This window comes from Agelaius phoeniceus, chromosome 9 (assembly GCF_051311805.1).
Source record: "Agelaius phoeniceus isolate bAgePho1 chromosome 9, bAgePho1.hap1, whole genome shotgun sequence".
Taxonomy (NCBI): Eukaryota; Metazoa; Chordata; class Aves; order Passeriformes; family Icteridae; genus Agelaius; species Agelaius phoeniceus.
Window position 1 is genome coordinate 3,596,668 of NC_135273.1, and position 21,505 is coordinate 3,618,172.

At 47.7% G+C, this 21,505-nt stretch overlaps 1 protein-coding gene across 4 annotated transcripts in view; it reads right to left on the minus strand.

Moving 5' to 3' along the window:
- Nucleotides 1–236: 236 nt before the first annotated feature.
- LHPP (phospholysine phosphohistidine inorganic pyrophosphate phosphatase) overlaps nucleotides 237–21,505 on the minus strand; it is a 76,634-nt gene continuing 55,365 nt past the window's right edge. For all 4 annotated transcript variants that reach the window (XM_077182793.1, XM_077182791.1, XM_077182792.1 and 1 more), the window contains one exon: nucleotides 237–954. In XM_077182793.1, the coding sequence (XP_077038908.1) occupies nucleotides 864–954 (91 nt within the window). In that variant the 3' untranslated portion in view covers nucleotides 237–863. The remainder of the gene's footprint in view (nucleotides 955–21,505) is intronic.

Consider the following 21,505-nt stretch of genomic DNA (forward strand, 5'->3'; position numbering starts at 1 on the left):
TGTCTGACTCAGCCCCAACAGCTCAGGGACTGCACATCCAGGACTTTAATGGGGAGAGGCAGGAAACCCACACTCCCTCCTACACAGGCTGCTCACAAACCCCCCCACACAGAGGGAAGGCAAAGACCATCAGTCCCATGGCCTTTTCCAGCTTTTCCAGGCAGGGAAAAGAATTTCAGGTCCTGTAAACGCCTCTGCCAGTGCTGATCCAACAGAACACAACAAAACAGACCAGATCCAAAGGACAGGGTTTATTCCTGACAGGATGGTGCAGTTATTCCCTAATGTGTTACTGATTCCTGTGCCCCCTCCTGGGGCTGCCCCAGACAGGCTTGTCCTGGCAGAACCACAGCTCCTGCCTTGCCAAAGCATGTGGGGCTGTCCCTCTCCCCAGGGCTTTTGTGCCACCCAAGGCACACACAGGAGCTTGGTGGCCTCCAGTAGCCCCCAAGGACATCCCCTGTCCCACACAGGCACCCCAAAAGGCACAGGACATGGGGGTTAAACAGGTAAATCTATTCATGAGGGGATGCCCAGGCTCCCTGTTTCCCACCTCCCCAGTGTGAGCAAAGATAAAAAGGGGGAACAGCCCCCCAGCATCACCCAGAGGAGGCTGAGGCCCCTCACAGGCACCAAGGGCAGCACATTCAAGACTTGCCAGAGGACAGCAGGTTTGGTGTTCCCTTGGATGGGAGGTCAGTAGATCATTTTAGTACCATTATGTGAAATATTTCAGAAGGCAGGTGCCCACCACCCTGCAAAAGGCTTGGCTGGGTTCATTCAGGTGAGATGGAGGTGGGATAGGATGAAGTGGTTCCATGGAGGGGCTGCACGTGAGGGCTCATCCCTGCTCCTGCTGGGATTTACAGCTCCTGGAGGATGATGTCCACAGCCTCAGCCAGGTTGTTCACGTAGGCATCAGGCTTCACCTCGGGGTGGTTTTCATCGGACGGCCTAGAAGGAGACAGAGGGGCACAAATGAGCAAGGGCAGGATCCCCAACAGCCCCCATGTCCCTGGTGATCCTGCTGCCCACAGAGCCCAGGCAGTGCCAATGGAGCACCCCTGAGGTTCACAGAATTCACAGAATCACTGGGTTGGAAGAGACTTTCAAGATCATCGAGTCCAACCCATCCCCAACAGCTCAACTCAACCCTGGCACCCAGTGCCACATCCAGGCTTTGTTAAACACACCCAGGGATGGGGACTCCAGGACCTCCCTGGGCAGCCATTCCAGAGCTTTATCACCTTTCTGTGAAAAACTTTTTCCTGCTATCCAACCTGTATTTCCCTTGAGGCTGAGTGCTCTGGTTGTGTCAGTGCTGCTGGAGACAGAGCCCAGCCCCAGCTGAGCACAGGCACCTTTCAGGAGCTGTGAGAGTGATGAGGGCAGCCCTGAGTCTCCTTTGCTCCAGGCTGAGCACCCCCAGCTCCCTCAGGGCTCCTCACAGGGTTTGTGTTCCCAGCCCCTCTGGATGTGCTCAGTGTCCCAAGGTCCTTCCCAAGCTGAGGGCCCAGCACTCGAGGTGTGCCCCCAGCAGTGCCCAGGGCAGGGCACAGTGACCTCCCTGCTCCTCTGGCCACACCATTCCTGACTCACATTCCTCCCTCTTCTGTTTGTTTTTCCCCTTTCTCTCTTCCACACCCAGGTCTTTCTCACATGCCCAAGTGGATCTGGATCCTATGTCCTTTGTGCAAATGAGCTCAGCAAAACTTTGCAAAACCTCAATTGGAAGAGAATCCCCAATTAGTTAATTAACTAATCCAAGTCAATGCACTGCATTTTACATGGCACTTCTTCATCCAGGCAATAGCAGCACCAGACAGGGATTGCTGTAAGGACCTCACTGCAAGCCTGGGACCCTACAAAATTACAAATAATTATTCTCCCAGAGTTTTTATCTAGAAATAGGCAGAGAAAAGAACTATTCCCTTTCAACCTAGAGACACAGAAAGTCTTCACACCACTTCAGTGAAAAGGAAGGTTCTGCCAGGAATTTTGCAGGACCACCATCTCTTGCAAACCCAGCAGTGCTGGTTTGAAACTCCACCAGAAGAAGGTTCAGCCTCACCCTCCACCAAATCACCACCGCAAAGCAGAGTGACTTGAAGCCATTTTTTGCCAATACTTAATTAGCAGCACTGGCCTAATGAGGCACAGCTGCACAATCCCATTTTGCTGATTTAGCAGCGCTGCTTCTGGGGAGGGGGGCAGATGTGGGAGGCAGAAATTTTCCAAACCTCATGGTCCTGTTATGGCTCTTGGGCTGAGAAACTCAACAGCTGCTGAAGGGAAAACATATGCATTTTATACACTTAATGACCTTCCTTTGGGAGAGAGATGGGAGCCCAAATGTCCACCTCCCACCTCTCCTGCTCCCTGGGAAGGGCAAACCTTTATTTAGCACAGCCTCTCCGTGGGGAAGATGCATTTCCCACAGGATGCAGGGGAGGCACAGAGATGATGATTATTATTATTATTAACGATGTGCAGGATTTGGTGAGCACTTGTCTGTACAAGCACCAAATCACTTCTTCTGTCCCAGCACTGAAGCTCCCCAGGGCTGTTTCCTTCCTGCTCTTTCTCAGCCCTGCTCCTCACAAAGGCATGGCCTCTTTTGGAAGCCCCCACTGTGTGCTTGAGGCTCTGCTTGCTGCAAAGTTGGGCGATGAACTAGGAGAAATGAAATAGTTTTGTATTTTCAGCCGATATTCATCTTTCCTTGTGTCACCTGCAAAGCCATGCCCAGCACCAGGCTCCAGGAAACAAACTCTGCATCTTATTGAAAGGGTGGATGGGCCTTTCTTTAAATATCCCAATTCCTTCTTGTTACAGGGCTAGGGAGCAATGAGAATAATTATTATTATGTTTTTTTAGGTTTTTTCTCAACTGAAAAAGAGTTTGCTGATGGAGAAAAACCTTCACACATAAAGCAAGTAAAAATCCAGTGTGTATCCACCCTTTCAGTGGTAATTATTGCTCACTCCTGATTTAACCAAGGGGCTTTGATGAACACAAAAATAACTTTGGGCATACAGTAAAATATCAATTTTTTGTCACTAATCCTTAATTTGAGTGGAGAACTAAATAAAGCAACGAACAAAACTCTCTTTGCATTTTACACCCTGAAGAATGTTCCTTTCCTAGATTACACATTAGGAGAAAATTCTAAGAACTGCCTGAAATGAACGCTTCTACAAGAAATTTTCAATTACACAGCACTCTTTGATCTATTAAAAGGATTTTGTGATTAATATCTCTGCTGACTACACAGAAATCCATCTGTAACTCAGCTGCTAAATGCCACTCATCAAGGGAAAGTCCTGTACACACTTAATGTGTCCTGTGAAAAGGGAGTGTGTGTATGTGTATATATATATACAATATGAATATATAGAAATATTATATATATACAATATAAATAAATAAATATTTATATTAAAATATATGATATATATTTAATACATACAATATATTTATTTTTATTTATTTATATAAATATATATAACACACATATATTAATTTTTTTTTTTTTAACCATTTGCCCAAATACCATGGGATCACATCACACTCCTGGCTCCACTGAAGTTAACATTAAAACACAATAAATAAAGCTGTCTGAACTCTGCAGGAAAGCAGAGAGCTGGATTAAACACACTTCCCTGCTCTGCTGCCTTTTCCTAGGGCTGTCTGTGCATGGGGCTTTTGTCCCTGTCAGTGCCACCACAATCCCTGTTTCATGTGGCCCCTTCCTTTGTCTCACAGGCATTTTGTGGCTCACAAAAACAGCCAAGGGATGGCTTTGCTCCCCCCTCTGGCTCAGGGCTGCTCTTGAAGCATCCAAAGAAAGGGAACTGCAAGCAATAACCCCCAAACTCTGAGGCCAAGAAACAAAGCTCCAAATGCAGCAAAACAACTCAGGAGCCCAAGCCTGGGTGCCAGAAGAGAGGCAAAAGAGAGAGCTGTGCCATAAAACCTCTGGGCAAACCCAAATGCTGGAGGATGAGCCCTTATTCTTTTGTCCAGAGGGAGCAGAGACCATGGCTCTACACCTGCCTCTTCCCTGGGCAATTTGGGCTTTTCCCTAAGAGAAACACCAGCCACTGGGAGTTTTAAGATGCCCTGAGGTGAAGCAGTGCTCTGGAGCTCTGCCCTGATGTCCTGGGCATTGCTTTGATGGCTCAGAGCCTCCCTGGACAAGGGCACTGGGTGCAGGTGGAAGCTTGAGCCAAGAGCAGATTTTGGTCTCAGGGGTCCAGCTCAGCTTCTCTCTCAGTGACAACAACCCCATGGAACTGCAGGTCACAGAACTGACACTGAAGGTTACCTTTTACTACTTTCTTATTTCATATTCCAGAAATAAATAATAATAATAATTTTTTTAAAAATCTAAAAATATCTTTAATTTGCTAGGTCAGTTGAAGAAGTTAGCATTGAGCTAACTTTAGGACAGACTCCTTCTGATTTTTTTTCTCATATGGGACTCTGGTTACAGAGAAGAGCATAAATCAAAATGACAGAAAATTATATACTGCAGCTGAACATGGAGCTGTCAGCACTCTTGGCCAGTGCACAAACTTGCTTGTGAAAAATCAACTACAGCCTTGGGAAACAGTCTCTTCCATAGAGCAGGACTCCTTGGAGTGGCTGAGCACCACAGCCTGCAAGTGCACAGCATTTCCCAGCCAAACTGGCCATGGCACTGTGAAATGTGACACCTCTGCACTGCCTTTGCTGGCCACCTTGATGGCATACAAAGGGGTCAGGGAAAGGAGTGGCTTAGCACAGGATCCCTCTGAAAGCCAGGGTGGCCCTTCCTGGTCCTCATGGGCACACAGGGTGATGTTAGGAGAAGAAAAGCCACCCAAAAGGGCCAGTGCATGGAGCACACGAACAATATGAGCTGGTTTTAACATGATACAGCTCAGACAGTGGTCCTGAGGCTCCAGTTACTGGTGTCCATCAAATGCTCCTCAGGAGATGCCTGAACATCCTCCTCTCCCAGGGGTTATTTATCACTGTCAGGGCTGCAGCAGCTCTGTGGCCCCCCGTGCCCTGAACCAGACCTCAGCCCACACTAAACTGGTTAGTTCAGATCAGTGCTGCACCTGGAGACCTCAGGGAGGAGCAGGGTGCTGCAGGGAACTGGCTCTGCAATTTTAACTCTTCACCTGGGAAGAGAAGCTCCAGTTAACAGGGAAGCTCCAGCATCAGAGCTGCTGCCTGCCAGAAAGTGATGGCTTCCTCCTGCTGGAGCATGAAACCAAACTGTACAGGGCTGGTTTAAACAATCAGCTTCTGCAAGAAGAAGAAGGTTCACTTCCTGTGTGGGTCAGATTTCCACTGCTCTGACAGGCTGGATTCTCTGCCTAGACTCAGCTCTCAGGAATGGTCTTGAGTTGTCCCAGCTTCTGGGCAATTTTCTGGGATGGCTCCCCCAGCTGCACCTGAGCATCTCTGAGGGATGCAGGGATCTATGCTGGCTTGCCTGCTCCTTTCAGAACTGCTAGGAGTTTGAAGCAAATGCAGAGGAAAGGTGACCCCAAAGCCCAGGCTTTGAGTCAATTCTTTTGTTTCCCACAGCAGTTGGGATTCCAGGTGTGCTCTGGGGGTTGGAGAGGATTGGATGGTGCTGCCAGCCAGTTCCAATGGCACTGCCACAGGGAATCACTGCTGGGGAGGGAATTGCACCTGCACAACGTGGCATGGGACTGATTCTCTATGAGCTGGCAGCAAACCATCCCACCAGGAGCTAAGAGGGGATGTCTGAGCTCCAGGCCCTCCCAATGCTGTCCTAGGGACCCTCACACACAGCCTGGAACAGCCTCCTCAGCACCCCACTGGTGCCCTTCTGCAGCAAACCATGGGAACAGAAAGGAAACAGCTGGGTTACTGCATGGGCAAAGCATTTAACAGATCAAAGGCCAAGTGGATGTGATAGATCAGTAATGTCATGACTGACTCTCAAAATTAATGGACAAATATCATGTGTACAGGTTAAGAAAAGTTTTATAGATTTATAGTTATGTTGTACCCCCTCACATGGTTATCAAGGGCCAGCTGGAGTTGGGACACCTGGGAGGGCTGGCCTGTCACTGTGGTGACATCTCACCTCCAGTCAGGATCTGAGGAAGAGATCCCCACAACTGGACAGCAAAGAAGGGGTTCAGGGACAGAATTTGGGAGGAGTTAAAGGGAAAACCTCCATTGTGAGGGGGCTGAGCACATGGTGGGGAAAATCTTCTGCTCCTGGTGCTGCAACCTTTTTTCTTTATTCAGTCTTCTGCTGTATTTTTGATAAGGTTTAATAAACCTTCCTGAACTATGAAAAGTGAGGAGCTATTTCTCACATGGAGGTGGCTGACATTGGATAGTCGTGGTCACAGGGGTGGAAACAGCACTGGGATCCAGCTCAGCCTGCTGAAACCTGCCCTGAGAGTGAGAGCAGACAGGCATTGATCCACACCTGGTTGGTATCACAGGTTAAAATTAGCTCTTACACAGCCCTTCAGAAACTGGGGTAGGCAGGAAAACACCAAGCAGGGCCAAAGCAAAGCACCAAAGTGAACTTGAAAAAGACAAATGATCCCACATTGCAGTGCCACAGTCATTGGCAAACCTGATCCCAGCTCTGCACCACTTCTGTCACACAGCAAACCCCATCCCAAAAGTCACCCTCTGCTTGACCAAGGCATCTCTGGGTCACCCTTCAGACTCCCCACAACAGCACCAATTCCTGCTCCATAAAATGAGATAAAAAAAGCCTGAGACCATTTCTCCTGACAGCATATTCTTCAGGGGCTCTTAGCATGGCTGTAAAATATGCAAGACTGGGTTTAACAAGGTTTTCTTTATGAGGAATGCAGACACTGTAACCTTTGCTGGTTGCTTTGGAAAAATGCAATAATTAGACTTGGTGCCACGAGTGAAACTCTGTTTTTTTTGTTTTGTTTTTTTTTTTTTTGTGAAACATACAATTTAATCAGTTTGGCACTGAAAACCCAGATAAATCACAATGACTGACAGGTCCCTGATGGACAGCTGAGGCATGGTTGTAAAGCACATTTCCTGATCATACAATTAGAGAAAAACCTGCACCAAAGTCAGTAACAGCACCCAGGGCTGGAGCAGCTCCCAGAACTCCAGGAAATCCCATACCTGGACCCTCTCATGTCATGGACGGATTCCTGGGATAGGAAGAGAGGCTTTTGTGGTTAAAAAAACTGGATTTTGGAGAGCTGCAAGCAAAGCAAACCTGTGCCAGAGCAAACCAGCATCTTCCACTGCTCCTCTCCTGCCTCCCAGAATTTCACACGGCACTAATTGTGTTTAATTGTGACTCATTTAAATTCAAGCATCCACAAACGGGTGGAAATTACAGCCAAATTGTTTGCTAACACCTGAAGGAAGTCTGTGGGCTTGTGACTTAATTGTTCCCATTTCTGTTAAACTGCTGCAGCTTTAACTGAGCAGAATAAACCAGATTAAGTCCAACACTTCTCCAGGTAATACATCTCAACATGTGGACAGTACTAAGATTGAGGGCATAGGGAGTTATCCTTCTGCATGGTTTACCTAAAATTAAAATTAAATTAAATTACCAAATGCTAGAAATAACAGAATCATGGAATGGTTTGTGTTAGAAAGGACTTAAAGGTATCTCTGCCATGGGCAGGGACACCTTCCACTGTCCCAGGGTGCTCCCAGCCCCAATGTCCAACCTGGCCTTGGACATTTCCAGTCCAGGGGCAGCCACAGCTGCTCTGGGCACCCTGTGCCAGGGCCTGCCCACCCTCCCAGGGAACAATTCCATCCCAAAATCCCATCCAACCCTGCCCTCTGGCACTTGGAAGCTGTTCCCCCCCATTCTGTCACTCCATCCCACATCCAAATTCCCTCTCCAGGTCTCCTGCAGCCCCTTTAGGCACTGGAAAGCTGCCATCCCCCAGCATTTTGTTTTTCTGAATTTCAATACGCTTCTTGGGGTGAACACTTGTACTTTTCAAACATACATGTGCTGAGAATTTAATTGGAAGTGTTTAATTGGAATTTGTTAGTTTGTCATCAGTTGGCTGCATGGAGATGCTCTAACCAAAGCTCTCAGATACACAATTCCAGAAATAACTGCTCAGAAGAGGGTGCTGAGAGCACTGGTAGGGCTGGAAGAGGTGTGTGAGGAGTGCCTGGTGTCCCTGCTGCACTCTGCTCTACCAGGTTTTCCACCAGGTCTTTGTAAACTGCCAAGATCTGGAGCAGGACATCACTCTGGGAAACAAGGAACAGGTGGCAAATGGGGATTGTAACCACAGGTATGAAGAGGTTCAGGAAGAGCAAGTGGGACTTTGTCAAAATGAAGAAGTTAAATGACCAGAGGTGAGAGAACATCAGGAGCTGGAGGCTGGCAGGAGCCAAATTCCATGGGTTTCACATAAAAAGCTTGGGAGAGAGAGCACAAGTATTTCCCATAGTCCTCTCCACAGGCATGACATTTACTCGTGGTGATTGCAAATTAACCCTTGAGGAACCCCAGTTCCTGGCATCTCTGCAGGCTGCAGTGCACCCTGCACTCTGAGCACGCAGAGCTGAGGAAGCAGATGATGGCAGCTGCTTTCCTCCACCCATCCCTATTTATTTTCTCTCTCAGGAAACCCAGCACATGTGAACATGCCAGATTAAAAGCTCTGGAGAATAGAAGTCCTGAAAGTCTGTGCAGAGGATATATACACATCTACACAGTAAGAAACAGGCACAAAGGAAGGCAGGATGGTGATGGGAAGACGTGATGTGAAGTGCTGCTGCTGGGACAGAGGGTACTCCTGGCTAAATGCTCTCATGTCATTACACCAGAGCATGAGATTTTATCAGCGCTGACTTCTTTCCCTTACCTCCAAAACCCCTCATGGAAAGTGAAGCTGGTTTGAACAAATATTTAAACAAGCACAGCACTGGTGTTCCGGCAGCTGGGCAGCAATTTTCCTGTCAAAACTGCACAGCTCTCTCATCTTGCACAGCCAGAGCAGTTCAGCAGGGGCCAGGCATTAAAAGTGTGCATACCAGCATTATGGTGGAGGAGAGGGAGCAGCACACATGCCTGATCTGGTTTTGGACTGGTTCCCAGCCTGCTAATCCCAAAACAGCTGCACACGTGTCCTGGGAACAGCTGGCATGGCAGGGAGAGCTGGAACCTGCTGGGCACAGGATGGGGGACACCCAGTCAATCCCTTCTGCCTCAAGGGGCTCTGTCCCTTCTCCTCTGCCCATAATCCAGGGATCTTGTGGGCTCTGAGCTGCTGTGGTCCCATCAAGCCTGAATGCAAAGGTGAAGCCACCATGGCTCCAGGCTGGGTGGTGGAAGACACAGGTGGAAGGGAGTTACTGCATCAGGAACTGCCATCCTCAGCCCCATGGAAACCACTTCAATCCATCTCACACAGTGATGGAGTGCACTGCAATATCTGTTCAATGTCCTCTGTTAGGCCAACCAGAACAGCCAGAGGAAACACAAACATCCGAGAGCACAAAATGCTCCTGCTACTGCAGAGCTGAACATTCACCCTCAGCCACCTGAGGTTCCCCAGCAGGCTGGCCCAGACCCATTTCACCCAGAGCTGTCTGTCCAAAAACAACATGCTCTGCCCAGGGTGGTCACCTGGACCTCTCCAGGAGCCTCCTGCTCAGGACAGACAGGAAAGGGGAAAGGGGAAAGTACACACAGAACCACAGAACCACTTAGGCTGAACCTAACCAAGAACCACAGAATCACTAAGGCTGAACCTAAACAAGAACCACAGAATCACTTAGGCTGAAAAGGCCTCTGAGATCACTGAGTCCAACTGTTCCCCTAGCCCTGCCAAGGCCAGCACTGCCCTATGTCCCCAAGTAACACATCTACATGTTCTTAAAACCCCTCCAGGGATGGGAAGTCCACCACTGCCCTGGGCAGCCCCTTCCAAGGTGTAACCACTCTTTCCATGGAGAAATTCCTCCTGGTGTCCACCCTGCCCCTCCCCTGGCCCAGCCTGAGGCCATTCCCTCTCCTCCTGTCCCTGTCCCCTCCTGGCAGGAGCTGTGCAGAGCCACCAGGTCCCCCCTGAGCCTCCTTTGCTCCAGGCTGAGCCCCTTCCCAGCTCCCTCAGCTGCTCCTCCTGGGACTCATGCTCCAGACCCTTCACCAGCTTTCTTCCCCCTTCTTATTCATCCCATGTTCATCCCAGTTTCTTAGATAACAAGTCTGGATAGGAAATAACCTCTGGAAGAGATGATTCTTTTCCCTACTGACTCTCTTTAAACCAGATGACAAGCTCATACCCCAGAGCCAGTTCTTGGACAGCCAGAGTTAGGGTTAGGTGTAAAGAACCTAACTTTTCATAAAATACAGATAAAGCTTAGTGAGATAAGTCCAACCCCTTGTTGGAAATGAGCCATGAATGCCAGGCATGTTGTTGTCAGTGCAATGACCCCCTGGCTGGCCTGGGGTGCACTGGGGACCAGAAGCTCTCACTGCACATGTGGATGCACCAAGTGCTGCAGAGCAAGCACAGCACAGCTGTTTCCAATAAAAGCAAAGCCTCCCTCTCCCCCTCAAAAGTGAAACAAGCACATTTGCTTGTTTTCTGAGAAAATCTGAGAATTGCCCCTGCTCTGCCAAACTATCCAGTCTAACAGGGTGTTTGCAAGCACCCTGAGACTCAGCTCTGCCTGCTTGGATTAATTATTGATGACCTGCTTGGCTTTGCCAGATGACCTTAGTCAATTCAGTAGAAAATAATTTTAAACGCCCCTGAGAAAGAATTTGGACATAAATATTTTCTTTGTGCATACACACAAACAGATGTGCATCTTAAATGGAGCTGATGCATTAGCTATTAATCAGATTTAATATTACACAGGAGTGAGAAAGATTAATTTCAAGGGTTGAATGTAAAGCTCAGTGGTGCTCAGACATCTTACTCTGTTAGATACTTTTAAAGACCTTAGCCTAAGAGAATATTTCATTGCTTTCCTTTAATATATCACTTACAAAATCCCTGTGTGAAAGGTGTAAAATGAATGCTGGCTTCTACATTTGCAAAGCATCTCACGGAGATTTAAGTCACAGAACTCTGGCAGATGCAGATTCTAGCAAGAAAGGAGCTTTGCAGATTATAAAAGAAAGAAGCCTTAATTTAAGGTTTCAAATGCTGTTTGGAGAAGTTTGACTTAAAAACTCTTGGGCCAGATTGGCACTGATAATGCAACCCTCGAGACAAGACACTCCAAGTTACAGCTTTAAAAGACTCTTTCTCACCAAAGAAGAATTTGAGCTACCCTAAGGAGAATAATATTTGTCTCCAGATGCTGCTCACTAAATCAGCTTTAATGTTAAATGAGAATGAAACTATGAGCTATCTGTGCCACTCCCAGGAAACCCAAGCAGACAGACATGCAGCCAGTTCTCCTTCCAAAGGGCAGGAACAGCCAATTCACACACGTGTTGGGAACCAGCACCACCCTGCTCCAAAGCCCTTCTCACGTGGGAAGCCAGAAAAGCACCTACACAGGAAAATTAAGGCAAAATTTATATTTTTGTCTGCAAAATTGTTCAGCCTGGACAAGGCAACGGCATGGGGTCTGTCTGACTTCCCTTCCCAGAGCAGATTCCAGATAGGAATATTGCATCCAACCACACTCAAGGATGTCAGGAACACTCTAAATGTGCTCATGCTGCACTGATATAACAAAAGGGAATATGTATTTGGGCTAAACCCCAGGAGTTCTGCCTTGGCTTTGAGTCAGTACATGACTGATGCCCTCTGGAAGGGCTCAGAGACACCTGAGCATGCAGAGACACCCAAATAACTCAGCCCTGCTCCTCAGAAACTCCTGTCCCTTCTAAAACAGAAACTTTACTAAAGTTATTCCAAATTATGGCTCACTTGCTTATGCAACTCTGTAATTGAGATCTTCACAATCTTCTCTTTGGAACTCTGCATGGCCTGAATGTCTGCCTGCCTTCCCTTCCATGACCACAGTGCCAAGGAAATGAAACTTCATTTGCTTGGGAGATATATTTACCAATAGCTGGAAGTGTTTGAGAGGCTTGGAGCAACCTGGGATAGTGGAAGGTGTCCCTGCCCGTGGCAAGGGGTGGCACCGAGTGGGTTTTAAGGTCCCTTCCAATCCAAATTATTCCATGATTCTATGAAGTGATGGAGCTGGCCAGGTTTGCTTTTTGCTTCGTTTCACAGATGAAAAAACCCAGATTTGCTGAGCTGTTGAGCAGGTAATGAAGGAAACTTTGTGCCTGCAGCCTCCAGGATGCTGAATGGGGTCGCTGGGGCGTAAGACCCTAAACCCAGCAGAAAACAACACAGTTCTGTAGGGACCAGCACAGCCAGCCCACACTGGATCCCTTTCATTTTTTACCTGGCAATGGGGACCCCTTCCCTGCAGAGGAAGGCAGGATGTCCTCTGCAGATGAGGCTCACAATGTGGGAAGCTGCTCACAGGATGAGGACACGCCGCGCTCGCAGACCGCGCTTGGCCCGAGGATCCCAGGGCTCCTTGGAAGGGCTGCAGGAAATGTGCAGAACTGCTGCCCTGGAAACACCAGCGCTGCAGGGATGGCTCTGGGCTCCTCCTCCTGCTCCTGGCTCTCCTCCACCCCAGCAGGATGCAGGAGGGAGCCTGGGCTGAGGGAAGGCAGCGAGCACATTTTTCAAGGTGTCAAACCACAGCTAGGCTCGTGCTTAAGCATGGATTATGGAAAGTGCACTGAGCTAACAGTGTTAGTGCAGGGATTAAATCCCCACGCTCCTGGCAGCCAGCCCTTGGGCTGGACACAGAGAACAGGCCAAGGTCTGTACCTGCTTCCTTCCAGCTCTGACTTCCAGCTCCTCAGATGGAGCTGCTCGTGTGTCCCACTTGCTGTGTGCTCAGAGCAGGCTCAGAGCCAGCCCCCGGCTGAAGCCTTCCAAGAGTTTTGTCAAATACCAAGTCATGTCAACAGGGATTTTGCTGCATGTTGTTAAAGAGATAATCCCAAATTTGCAACAACTGAGTGATGAATATTTGGGTTTGGGATTGGTTTCAGTGCAGGGAGTTGCACAGGTTCAGTCTGTGTCCTGTGCTAACTTACACATCCTCCAGCATCATTTTCTCTGTCAGTCCCTTCCACCTTCATAAATACAATGGTTAATTCTGTGGCCACCTCCCAACATTTTTAAATTAGTTTTTGTGGGACTGAGAGGACATTTCCCACAGCAGTTTATTGCTGGCTGCTATCACACGTGCAAACCACAGCCTGGAACCACAAAATCATCCAGCAGGATGAGTTTGTACCACTCCTGGCACACTCAGAACAGCACCAGGCACCACTGCTGCTTCCAAACCCTGCCACATTCACCCTCATAGGGCTGAGGTGGTTTCTGAGTCAGCTCTTCATGAGCTCCAAGACCAGATCAGCTGTGCAAGGTGCCCAAGAGGGCTGGGAATGAAAGGGGTGCCCAGGGGCTTCCCCACCTCCAGGGCAGCTGACAAGGCTTTCCCATTTTTTAGGATCAGACTGAACTTGGGACATTTCTTAACCATGAAATCAATAAAAAAGACTCAACAGCTTTAGAACAGAGGAGGAAAAACCCCAAACAAACAAAAGCAGTGGCATGGTAACTGCTTCACCTTCTTGGTATCTGCAGTATTTGCTTTTATCTGAGCCTTGTGGTTGAGACCAGCTTCCTCCCTTTGCATCAGCTTCAAGTGAAGACTGATCCTTTGTAGAATGAACAGCCCATAATGAACAGCCCATAATACTGGTTTTAGCTGTGCTTCTGTAACCCAACCTGGCCTGAATGAAGTCTATTTACATACCATGCTCAATACCTTTGAGAAAATCTAATACTTCAAATACTTCAAAGGTCTACTTTGTACTGGAGGTGGGACAGCCAAGGCTGTGGTCTGCACATATTGCTAAATTCCAAAGGCATTTCAGGGTGGAGTTTGTGTCTATTTGTCTGTGGAGTTAAAAACAATCCAACAATAAGCCAGTCCCCTTCAAATTGCATTCAAAGCAGCACAGAGCAATCTGTGGAGGGCTGATCAATCCTCTGATGTTTTTTTCTCAGTCTAAAATGAAGCAGTGGCTTGGGGGTGTGTGCTATATAAAATATATAAAAATATAATAAAGAATTTTTTGAAACGAACCACCCAAGCCCTTGTGTGGAAAGGGCTTTAGCAGATCATAAAGGAAGAGACTTAATCAAGTAAAACATTAAAGGAAATGCTCTAACTTACAGCACCATACATTAATGCCCAGCAATGTAAAGAGTTGAACTGCCTGCTGCTTTCCCACCATAAATTACTACCTGCAGCTAATGGAAAACCTTCCACCAGACTTGTTTATGCACCTCACTCTCATTTCATACACTCACATGGATGGAAAAAACAGCAAGGCAGCCTGGAGTTGTCTGAAGGCCCAGCAAATGGGCATGTCCTGAGAAAGCAAGGAACATTTAAGAATACCACATGTGTTTGGTACAAGTTGCTTGAGCAGCTCATCACATATGCAATACTCTGCAGGTTTTATGATTGTTTATATTGAATTTAATAATTAGCTTTAATGTTAAACCATGCTGCCACTCACACACAGCTGTTTCCTCCTCAGGAAAGGGCACTTCCTTCTTTTGGGGGGGGGAAAAATATTCATAGAACCATGGAATGGTTTGGGTTGGAAGGGATCTTAAAGACCACCTAGTTCCATCCCAGAGAAAGGGGCAGGTGGCTTAAAGGAGGAACAAAAATTACCCATCAGAGGGATGCAGAAATGCAAGGTGACATTTGGACCTGGGTTTCCCTACTCTGCATCTGGGAGATGCTAGTTAGATACAAACCCAGAGCAACAAGCCAGAGTCCCAACCACTTTCCCAAAGGATTAATTAAGGAATCCTCCTCCCAGCCCCCATTCAGAAAATTCTGGCTGGAAACTAAAAGTACCAGCAACTGTTTACCCCATTAAAGCTGTGCAGTATGAAAGGACAGCCTCCTACAGCTTCCCACAACTTGGGGCAAGATAAACATCTTTGTTGTAAAGCAAGAGCCTCTCCAGTTTTATTGATGGAGACAGAAAGTGCCAGAGAATGGGAGCTGCTGAATCCAGCCTCTGATTAGCAATTAAGCTCTTGGAGAGGGGCAAGGCTCTGGGCACAACGTGCTCCCCAGTGATTCATAGCAAACCTTCTCACATAAATTAGCCATCCCTGTGATTTCACTGCTTGGGTGTGCTCGTGACAAAGGAGCCTCACAGGGCTCTGTGCAGCCATCAGATCCAGCCTTTCCAGCCTGAAAATCTGGGGGAGGCTCCAAGATGGACCCATGCCCCCCTCACCACGTGTGGACAAGCCCCAGGGTCACAGGGAGCCTCCAGGATGCCACAGTGCATTGGGCATGGTCCCCCTGGCTGGAACTGCCACCAACACCAAGAATGGGAGGGGAGACAGGCAGGGGCTGTGCATGGCTCTGTGGAGCTCCCTGAGGCCACAGCAACCTGGCCTAGTGGAAATTGTCCCTGCCCATGGCAGGGGGCTGGAAATAGATGAGCTTTAAGGTCCCTTGCAACCCAAACCATCCTGTGGCTCCTCGTGCACCCTGGGCTGGGGTCCAGCCTCATGCACCCACCTCCACAGCAATGCTGTGATCTACCCTGGCACATGGAGGAGAGATCAGACCAGGCATTTTCTCTACAAAAGGAGTTACATAAACTCCAAAGGCTGCTCACATGCACAGTCCATGTCCCTAATTGAAATCTGCAAGGAGGCTGGGCTGATGGATCCTCCTGACACAGTGTGCCCAGAGAGGTTTGCAGAACTCATCTGACACTGCTGAGGGCTTGGCTTCCCCACACACCTCCTTCCCCCACAAAAAACTACAACTGAAAAGTCCTCCTGGTCCTTGGAGGGAGCGCTGGTTTTTATCAGATGGTAACAATGAGTACATCATGAAATCATTTAATAGTTCTCATTAAATGCCTTGCTGGAGAGCAGCCCTGATTTATGGACACTATGCTGTGGGTATAAATAAAGCTGCAGTTTGCTTGTAACACAGCTGGTCCCGAAAATTAATGTTTTGTTTTCCATAACCTTTGTACTCCCCCCTTCCTCTGCTACTATGGCAAAGCTCAAGGCGCGTAACGCGATCGCTCTGGGGAAGAGCAGACACATCCAAGGGCTCTGCCCTGCCTTGGGATGCAGCTTCCCAAGGGCAGCCCTGCTCTCCAGCTCTCCCTTACACGTGGATGCACCTCCCTGTTTCAAAACACAGCCCTCAGGGGCAGCCCTGCCTCTTGAGCTGGAAGTGCTGCTGGAACAGCCGATCTCCCTGAGCCCAGGTCCAAGAAATGCTGATATATTTAGCACTGCTGCATAACTTTCCATCCTTAGAAGCCCAGTGTTCCTTTTTCTTTCTGTGGCCAGGGAATAGGACAAAAGCCACCCAAACCAGATGTACATCCGTCTCCAGAGCAGAGGAAATGTGAGGCTGCTGTGACACAGGACAGTGGCCAGAGACATTTTTTAATGCTTATATTAACCACGGCACCTAATCCTAAGCAAACACTTCATCAGCTGCACAGTGAGTTTTTTTAAAAAGACTTTTTAGCCCCAGCACAAGGTGTTCACTTAGAGTGTGACTGAGCACAGGGAAAACTGCACTTCCAGGCCAGGCAGATGTTGAGGAAGCTTAGGAAAGAGTCACTTTAAACAAGGACGGGGAGCAGGGCTTTGCAATCATATGGTTTGCAGCTGGAATTTACAGGCATGATAATTTTATAACCCTCTCCTTGCAGGTTTGAAGCAGTGCAATATTCTTTGCTGCTGCAGGGACAGGGCTGCAGGAAACATCGTCCTGCATCTGACAATTTAATGTGGCCCTGAGCCTGCAGCCTGTGCTGTAAAACAGGCAGTGGGAGCTGGCAGAGCCAGGGGAGTGCCAATGGGCACTTGAATTACACAGGCATTGAAACATGAAGTCTTAAACTTGACCAGTTTACTTGTGCTCACAGCCAGGCCTGTTATATCTGATTGATTTTATGAGTATACATGAGATTTTCTTCATAAAAGTCGCTTTCTAGTGACTTCATGTAGTTCTTTTCTGGTTGAAACCAAGAAAGCTCTTACTCAACCAAGCATTTTTCATGTGTACATAATACATGAGGCTGCAAACTGATTGCAAGAGGAGACTTTCAGGCAGGAGGACCTCAAAGCACTGAGACAGCTGAGAACAAAACAATGAGAAAATCACCTCTAACCATAGCAGGAAATGTGGGAAAGATTAACTTCTTTTTAAGAGTAATATTTTTACATTTCCACAGACACAGCCCCAGTGCATATTCCAGGCACTAACTGTACATGGACTCACAATCTGCCCAAAACCAAACCTCAGCTATCATCAAGCTTAGTTTAGCCACATATTTGGCCTCTAAACACAAAGAAATTAAGAGTTTTTCCTTGGGAGGCAATGCAGATTCTGGCAACAGCTATTGAGTTTCAAACATTTGAAAGTAATTGCTAATGCACAAAGAAGCTGGAATTGAGCAGAATTTTCCCCAGGTTGGAGATCAGTGCTGGTTTCCACTCCAGCAGCTATTGAAGTCACTCAGACTCAGTCCAACATGCCCTACACAGATGTCAGCACTATCCCCAAAACAGAGATACTCACAGACACCTACATGCATTTGGAAGTCCATTTCTCTGTAGAAGGAAAAAATTTATATTCCATTACCTTCCTTTAAAATGATACATAAAGCAGGAAGACAACTTGTTACAACAGGAAAAATGTATTAAACTAGTTTCTAGGGTGTATTTATTCGTAATATAAATTTTCACTGGGTGATGGATTTAGATGAATCTGACCCAAAGACTCTGGCTCTTTTCTTCTACCAGTTCATGTCTTGATAATGAATAAAGATTTAATTTTCTCTTGGAGTTTAGTTATGTAAAAATACATCAGTTTTGCAGAGTTCATTAACTCCAGGGTTTGTACTGAGCCACGGGGTCTCCATGGTTGATCTTGGGCTGCTGTAGGTTCCAATACAATTTTTCTTGCCATGAACCTTTGTTTAACTTTATTGCTCTTTGGGTTTATGAGACAGGCTGGGAAGGAACAGAGGACATGGAGAACCTACTGCTGCTTCTGACACTGGTGTGTGACCTTGGGTACATCACTTGGCCTTTCTTGGTTTCCACAACTGAAAAATGAGAATAACAACACCTTGCTTCTTAGCCTGAGCACCTCAGAACTTCCTTAGGGAAAAAACAGATATAGAAGAGTGAGGTGTTTCCAGGCCCTGCAAGACTAGGCAGGGAGAAGATTCAGAGTGATGGATGTATCTGTGGCCAAAAAGAGAATGAATCAGCCACAAACTGTTTGGGAGGATGCCCTGAGCAGCTGGGAGCCATAAATGGATTTTGGAATTGACTTCAAGAATTTCAGAGTCTGACCTTTTACATTGCAGGACCTCAGGTGTAAACCAGAAATAGCAGAATTTCTGTCTTCCCATCCCCTCTCACCAACATGGATTTTGCACCCCTTAGGGACAGACTGTGTCTTACCTAAGGTGTTAAACTCAGATTTGGTAGGAACCTGGAGGAAGACTGAAAGGCAGTGAAACAACCCTGCAAGGAACACGACCAGCAATAAGAGGAAGAAGAGTGAGACAAAATAAGGAGGAGTTGTTTGTGAGTCAGCATTGAGCCCCTCTGGGCTGCAGCAGCCATGGGGTGTGGGCACAGCAATTTCAGTGATAAATTTGTATATAAACTATGGGATAAACCCTGGTCTCTCTGAGCAGCTTCCTTTGACTTGAGTGGGAATTGCTTCCTTGCAGCTGAGAGCAGGATTTGTCCCTCTATGTGTAATGGTAAAAAAAAAGAGGAAGAGCCTTCTTAGATGATCATCACAGAAATGATCTTGGCCTTTCTAACACTGATACCAAGAATTCAACTGATAAGCCCCCCTCGTGATTGCATTTCTGCCAGAATAAATTTAGAAATTCAGGTTGTTGGCTCGTGTGCAAGAATGTTTGCACAAAGTTTCTACTGATTGTATACAAGAAAGCAATGGACCTGGAATGGATGGAAAGCTTCCTTCCATCCCTATCCATGGAATCACAGGATTGTTAAGACTGGAAAAGACCCAGTGCAAACCCCTGGCCCAGCAACACATCAGGTCCTTCCCCCTGGACAAGGGGGGTGGCAGCAGCTACTCCTCAGAGCAGGTCCTTACAGTCACTGCCCCAAGGAAGGGAGCTGCTGCCAGGAATTAAAGGCAGCCAGCCTTTCCTTGCTTACTGTAAATATTCTGCAGCCTCTTTCAATCCTCCACACTGGAAAATGCTCGCTGTTCCCAAGGCAGGGGCAATCCAAAGCTTCTTCAGCTTCCTTTTGGGGCTCTTCTGGGGTTCTCCAGCCTCCAAGGGACCATGGCCAGCAGTCTGACTGTCCCTGAGGGAGGTGGCTTTGGCTTTGGCCTCAAACAGGCTGAGCCACTTCTTGCCCAAACAAGAGAATCACAACAAGCATCCGCCTCAGGAAGAGTTAAAACGAAAGTCCCGCTAACGCCTAAGCGTTACAAATCTTTCCAGTTAAAATAAATTATTCAGGAGATGTCAGCCTCCCATCAGCACCATATGAGCTACATTTTTAATAGTTCTGTGCACTGAAGACATTCTGTCACAATATCAGTGAGACTGAGCTGTGAGACGAGGAAGACGAAAGACGAGCTGCTCTCTCCGCAGGGCCGTGGAGCACACGTCGCTCCAGGCAGAGTGGAGGGGACTCAGACAGACAGAAATAATGCTCTGACTTCAGCAATCGTGGCTGCAGCCTCTTAATTTCCCTCAAAAGCGTTGTCCTGATGGATAATTCACCCACCACCTTCCACTGTCTTGAGGTTTCATTTCTTGTGAATGAATCCACTCTGTGGCTCCACCAGATTTTTCCAAACATAAGCAGGAATCGACACCTGCCTTAAAGTCTCCTGTCTTAACAATGAAGAATCTTCTGCTCCATGTCTCCAGGTATAATAATAAAAGAAGGGAGCTTTTCTCTTTGCCTCAGATGTTAAAATAACCACCTATCAGCCCAATGACCCATAAATTAATTCATTTGTCCAAATCACAATCCACTTGGCCAAACTCTTCTATCTCCCTCCCATCTCTGTTCCAGAAGAGGGGAAAAGGACCACATTTCCCACAGGGAAGCTGTTTGGGGTACGTAACCCAAGAGCAGAGTCTCTTGTCCCATTTCAAGGGAAATGGGCTGTTGAGGAAGGACCCCAAATTCCCACCCTTCTTGCTTCTGAATAGGAAAACAATTTTGCCTGCAGTGCTGCAGCTTCAGCTGGTTCAGCTTTTAACTGAGCAAGGAGACACAACGAGCCACAGCAAGGCTCCTGCAAACCAAAGGAGAGAAAAGGGATGGGGATATGGGAGACCCACAGCCTGTTCCAGCAGCACTGGGAGGCACATCAAATCCCAGCTTCTGAGGAACAAACACCTCCTGTGTCTCCTCTCTTAAAATGAGAACAGCTGCTGACACAAGTGTAGCAGCACCTCAGTAGGTCTGGTCTGCTTTTAGGCTGGACCCAGCCAGGTTAATTAAGGATGTTTTACCAACTGGTTCTCCCCAGACAGACTTAGATTAAGAGATGGCTGTTGAGGCCAACAAGGCAGCATATGGAGGATGGAAGAAAGGACCAAGGTTTGGCAGGAGTTGAGGAAAAAAACGCAGCCTCCTGTTGATGGTTCCGATGCGTACAAGGTGTGAAATCCCTCTGGATGCCCTCACACACTGCCACTGCTCACCCAGCACCTCCTTGGGACTGGAAAGAATCCTACAAAGCACAAAAATGCTGTGGTCAGTCCTGAGCAGCCAGCAGAAAGAACCCGTACGTGCCCAGGCTGGAATGAAGAAAATCCAAATGCAAATATGCTGATGGATCACTTTCAGGAGTCAAGTCCCCTGGGGAGTGGCAGGATGAGCCAGCATGGTGGTTTCTGAGAGTCAGGCCTGTGCCCTGGAGAGCTGAGTGATGCCATCAAGCCCAGGGAGTGCAGGAAGGGCACTGAAGCCTGAAGGTACAACTGAACTACAAGCTTGGAGCAGCAATGCTCCTGCCTGTGTGAAAAGGAGAGTAACAGCCCCTGCAATAAAGCCAGAACTCCATCATTTCCCCATTTTGATTGATGCCTGCTCCCTCAGCTGTAAACAGCTTAACTCCACTCACCTGCAGCAGATGGGTTTCATCTGCCATGGCTTTGTACCTCATAAACTTGGATGCAAGGGGGAATGAGCTGGCCCTGTGGTCAGCAAGAGAATGCTTGGTAAAGGCCAATCCATCATCCAGCCTGGAGCCCACAGACACAGGAGTGGGCTGGAAGCCAGCTACTGTGTGGATGCACCCAACATTTGGTGGAACAAGGGTAAATAGAGAACAGGAAGAGGCAGGGATTGGAACAGTGCCTGTCCTCACAGCATAC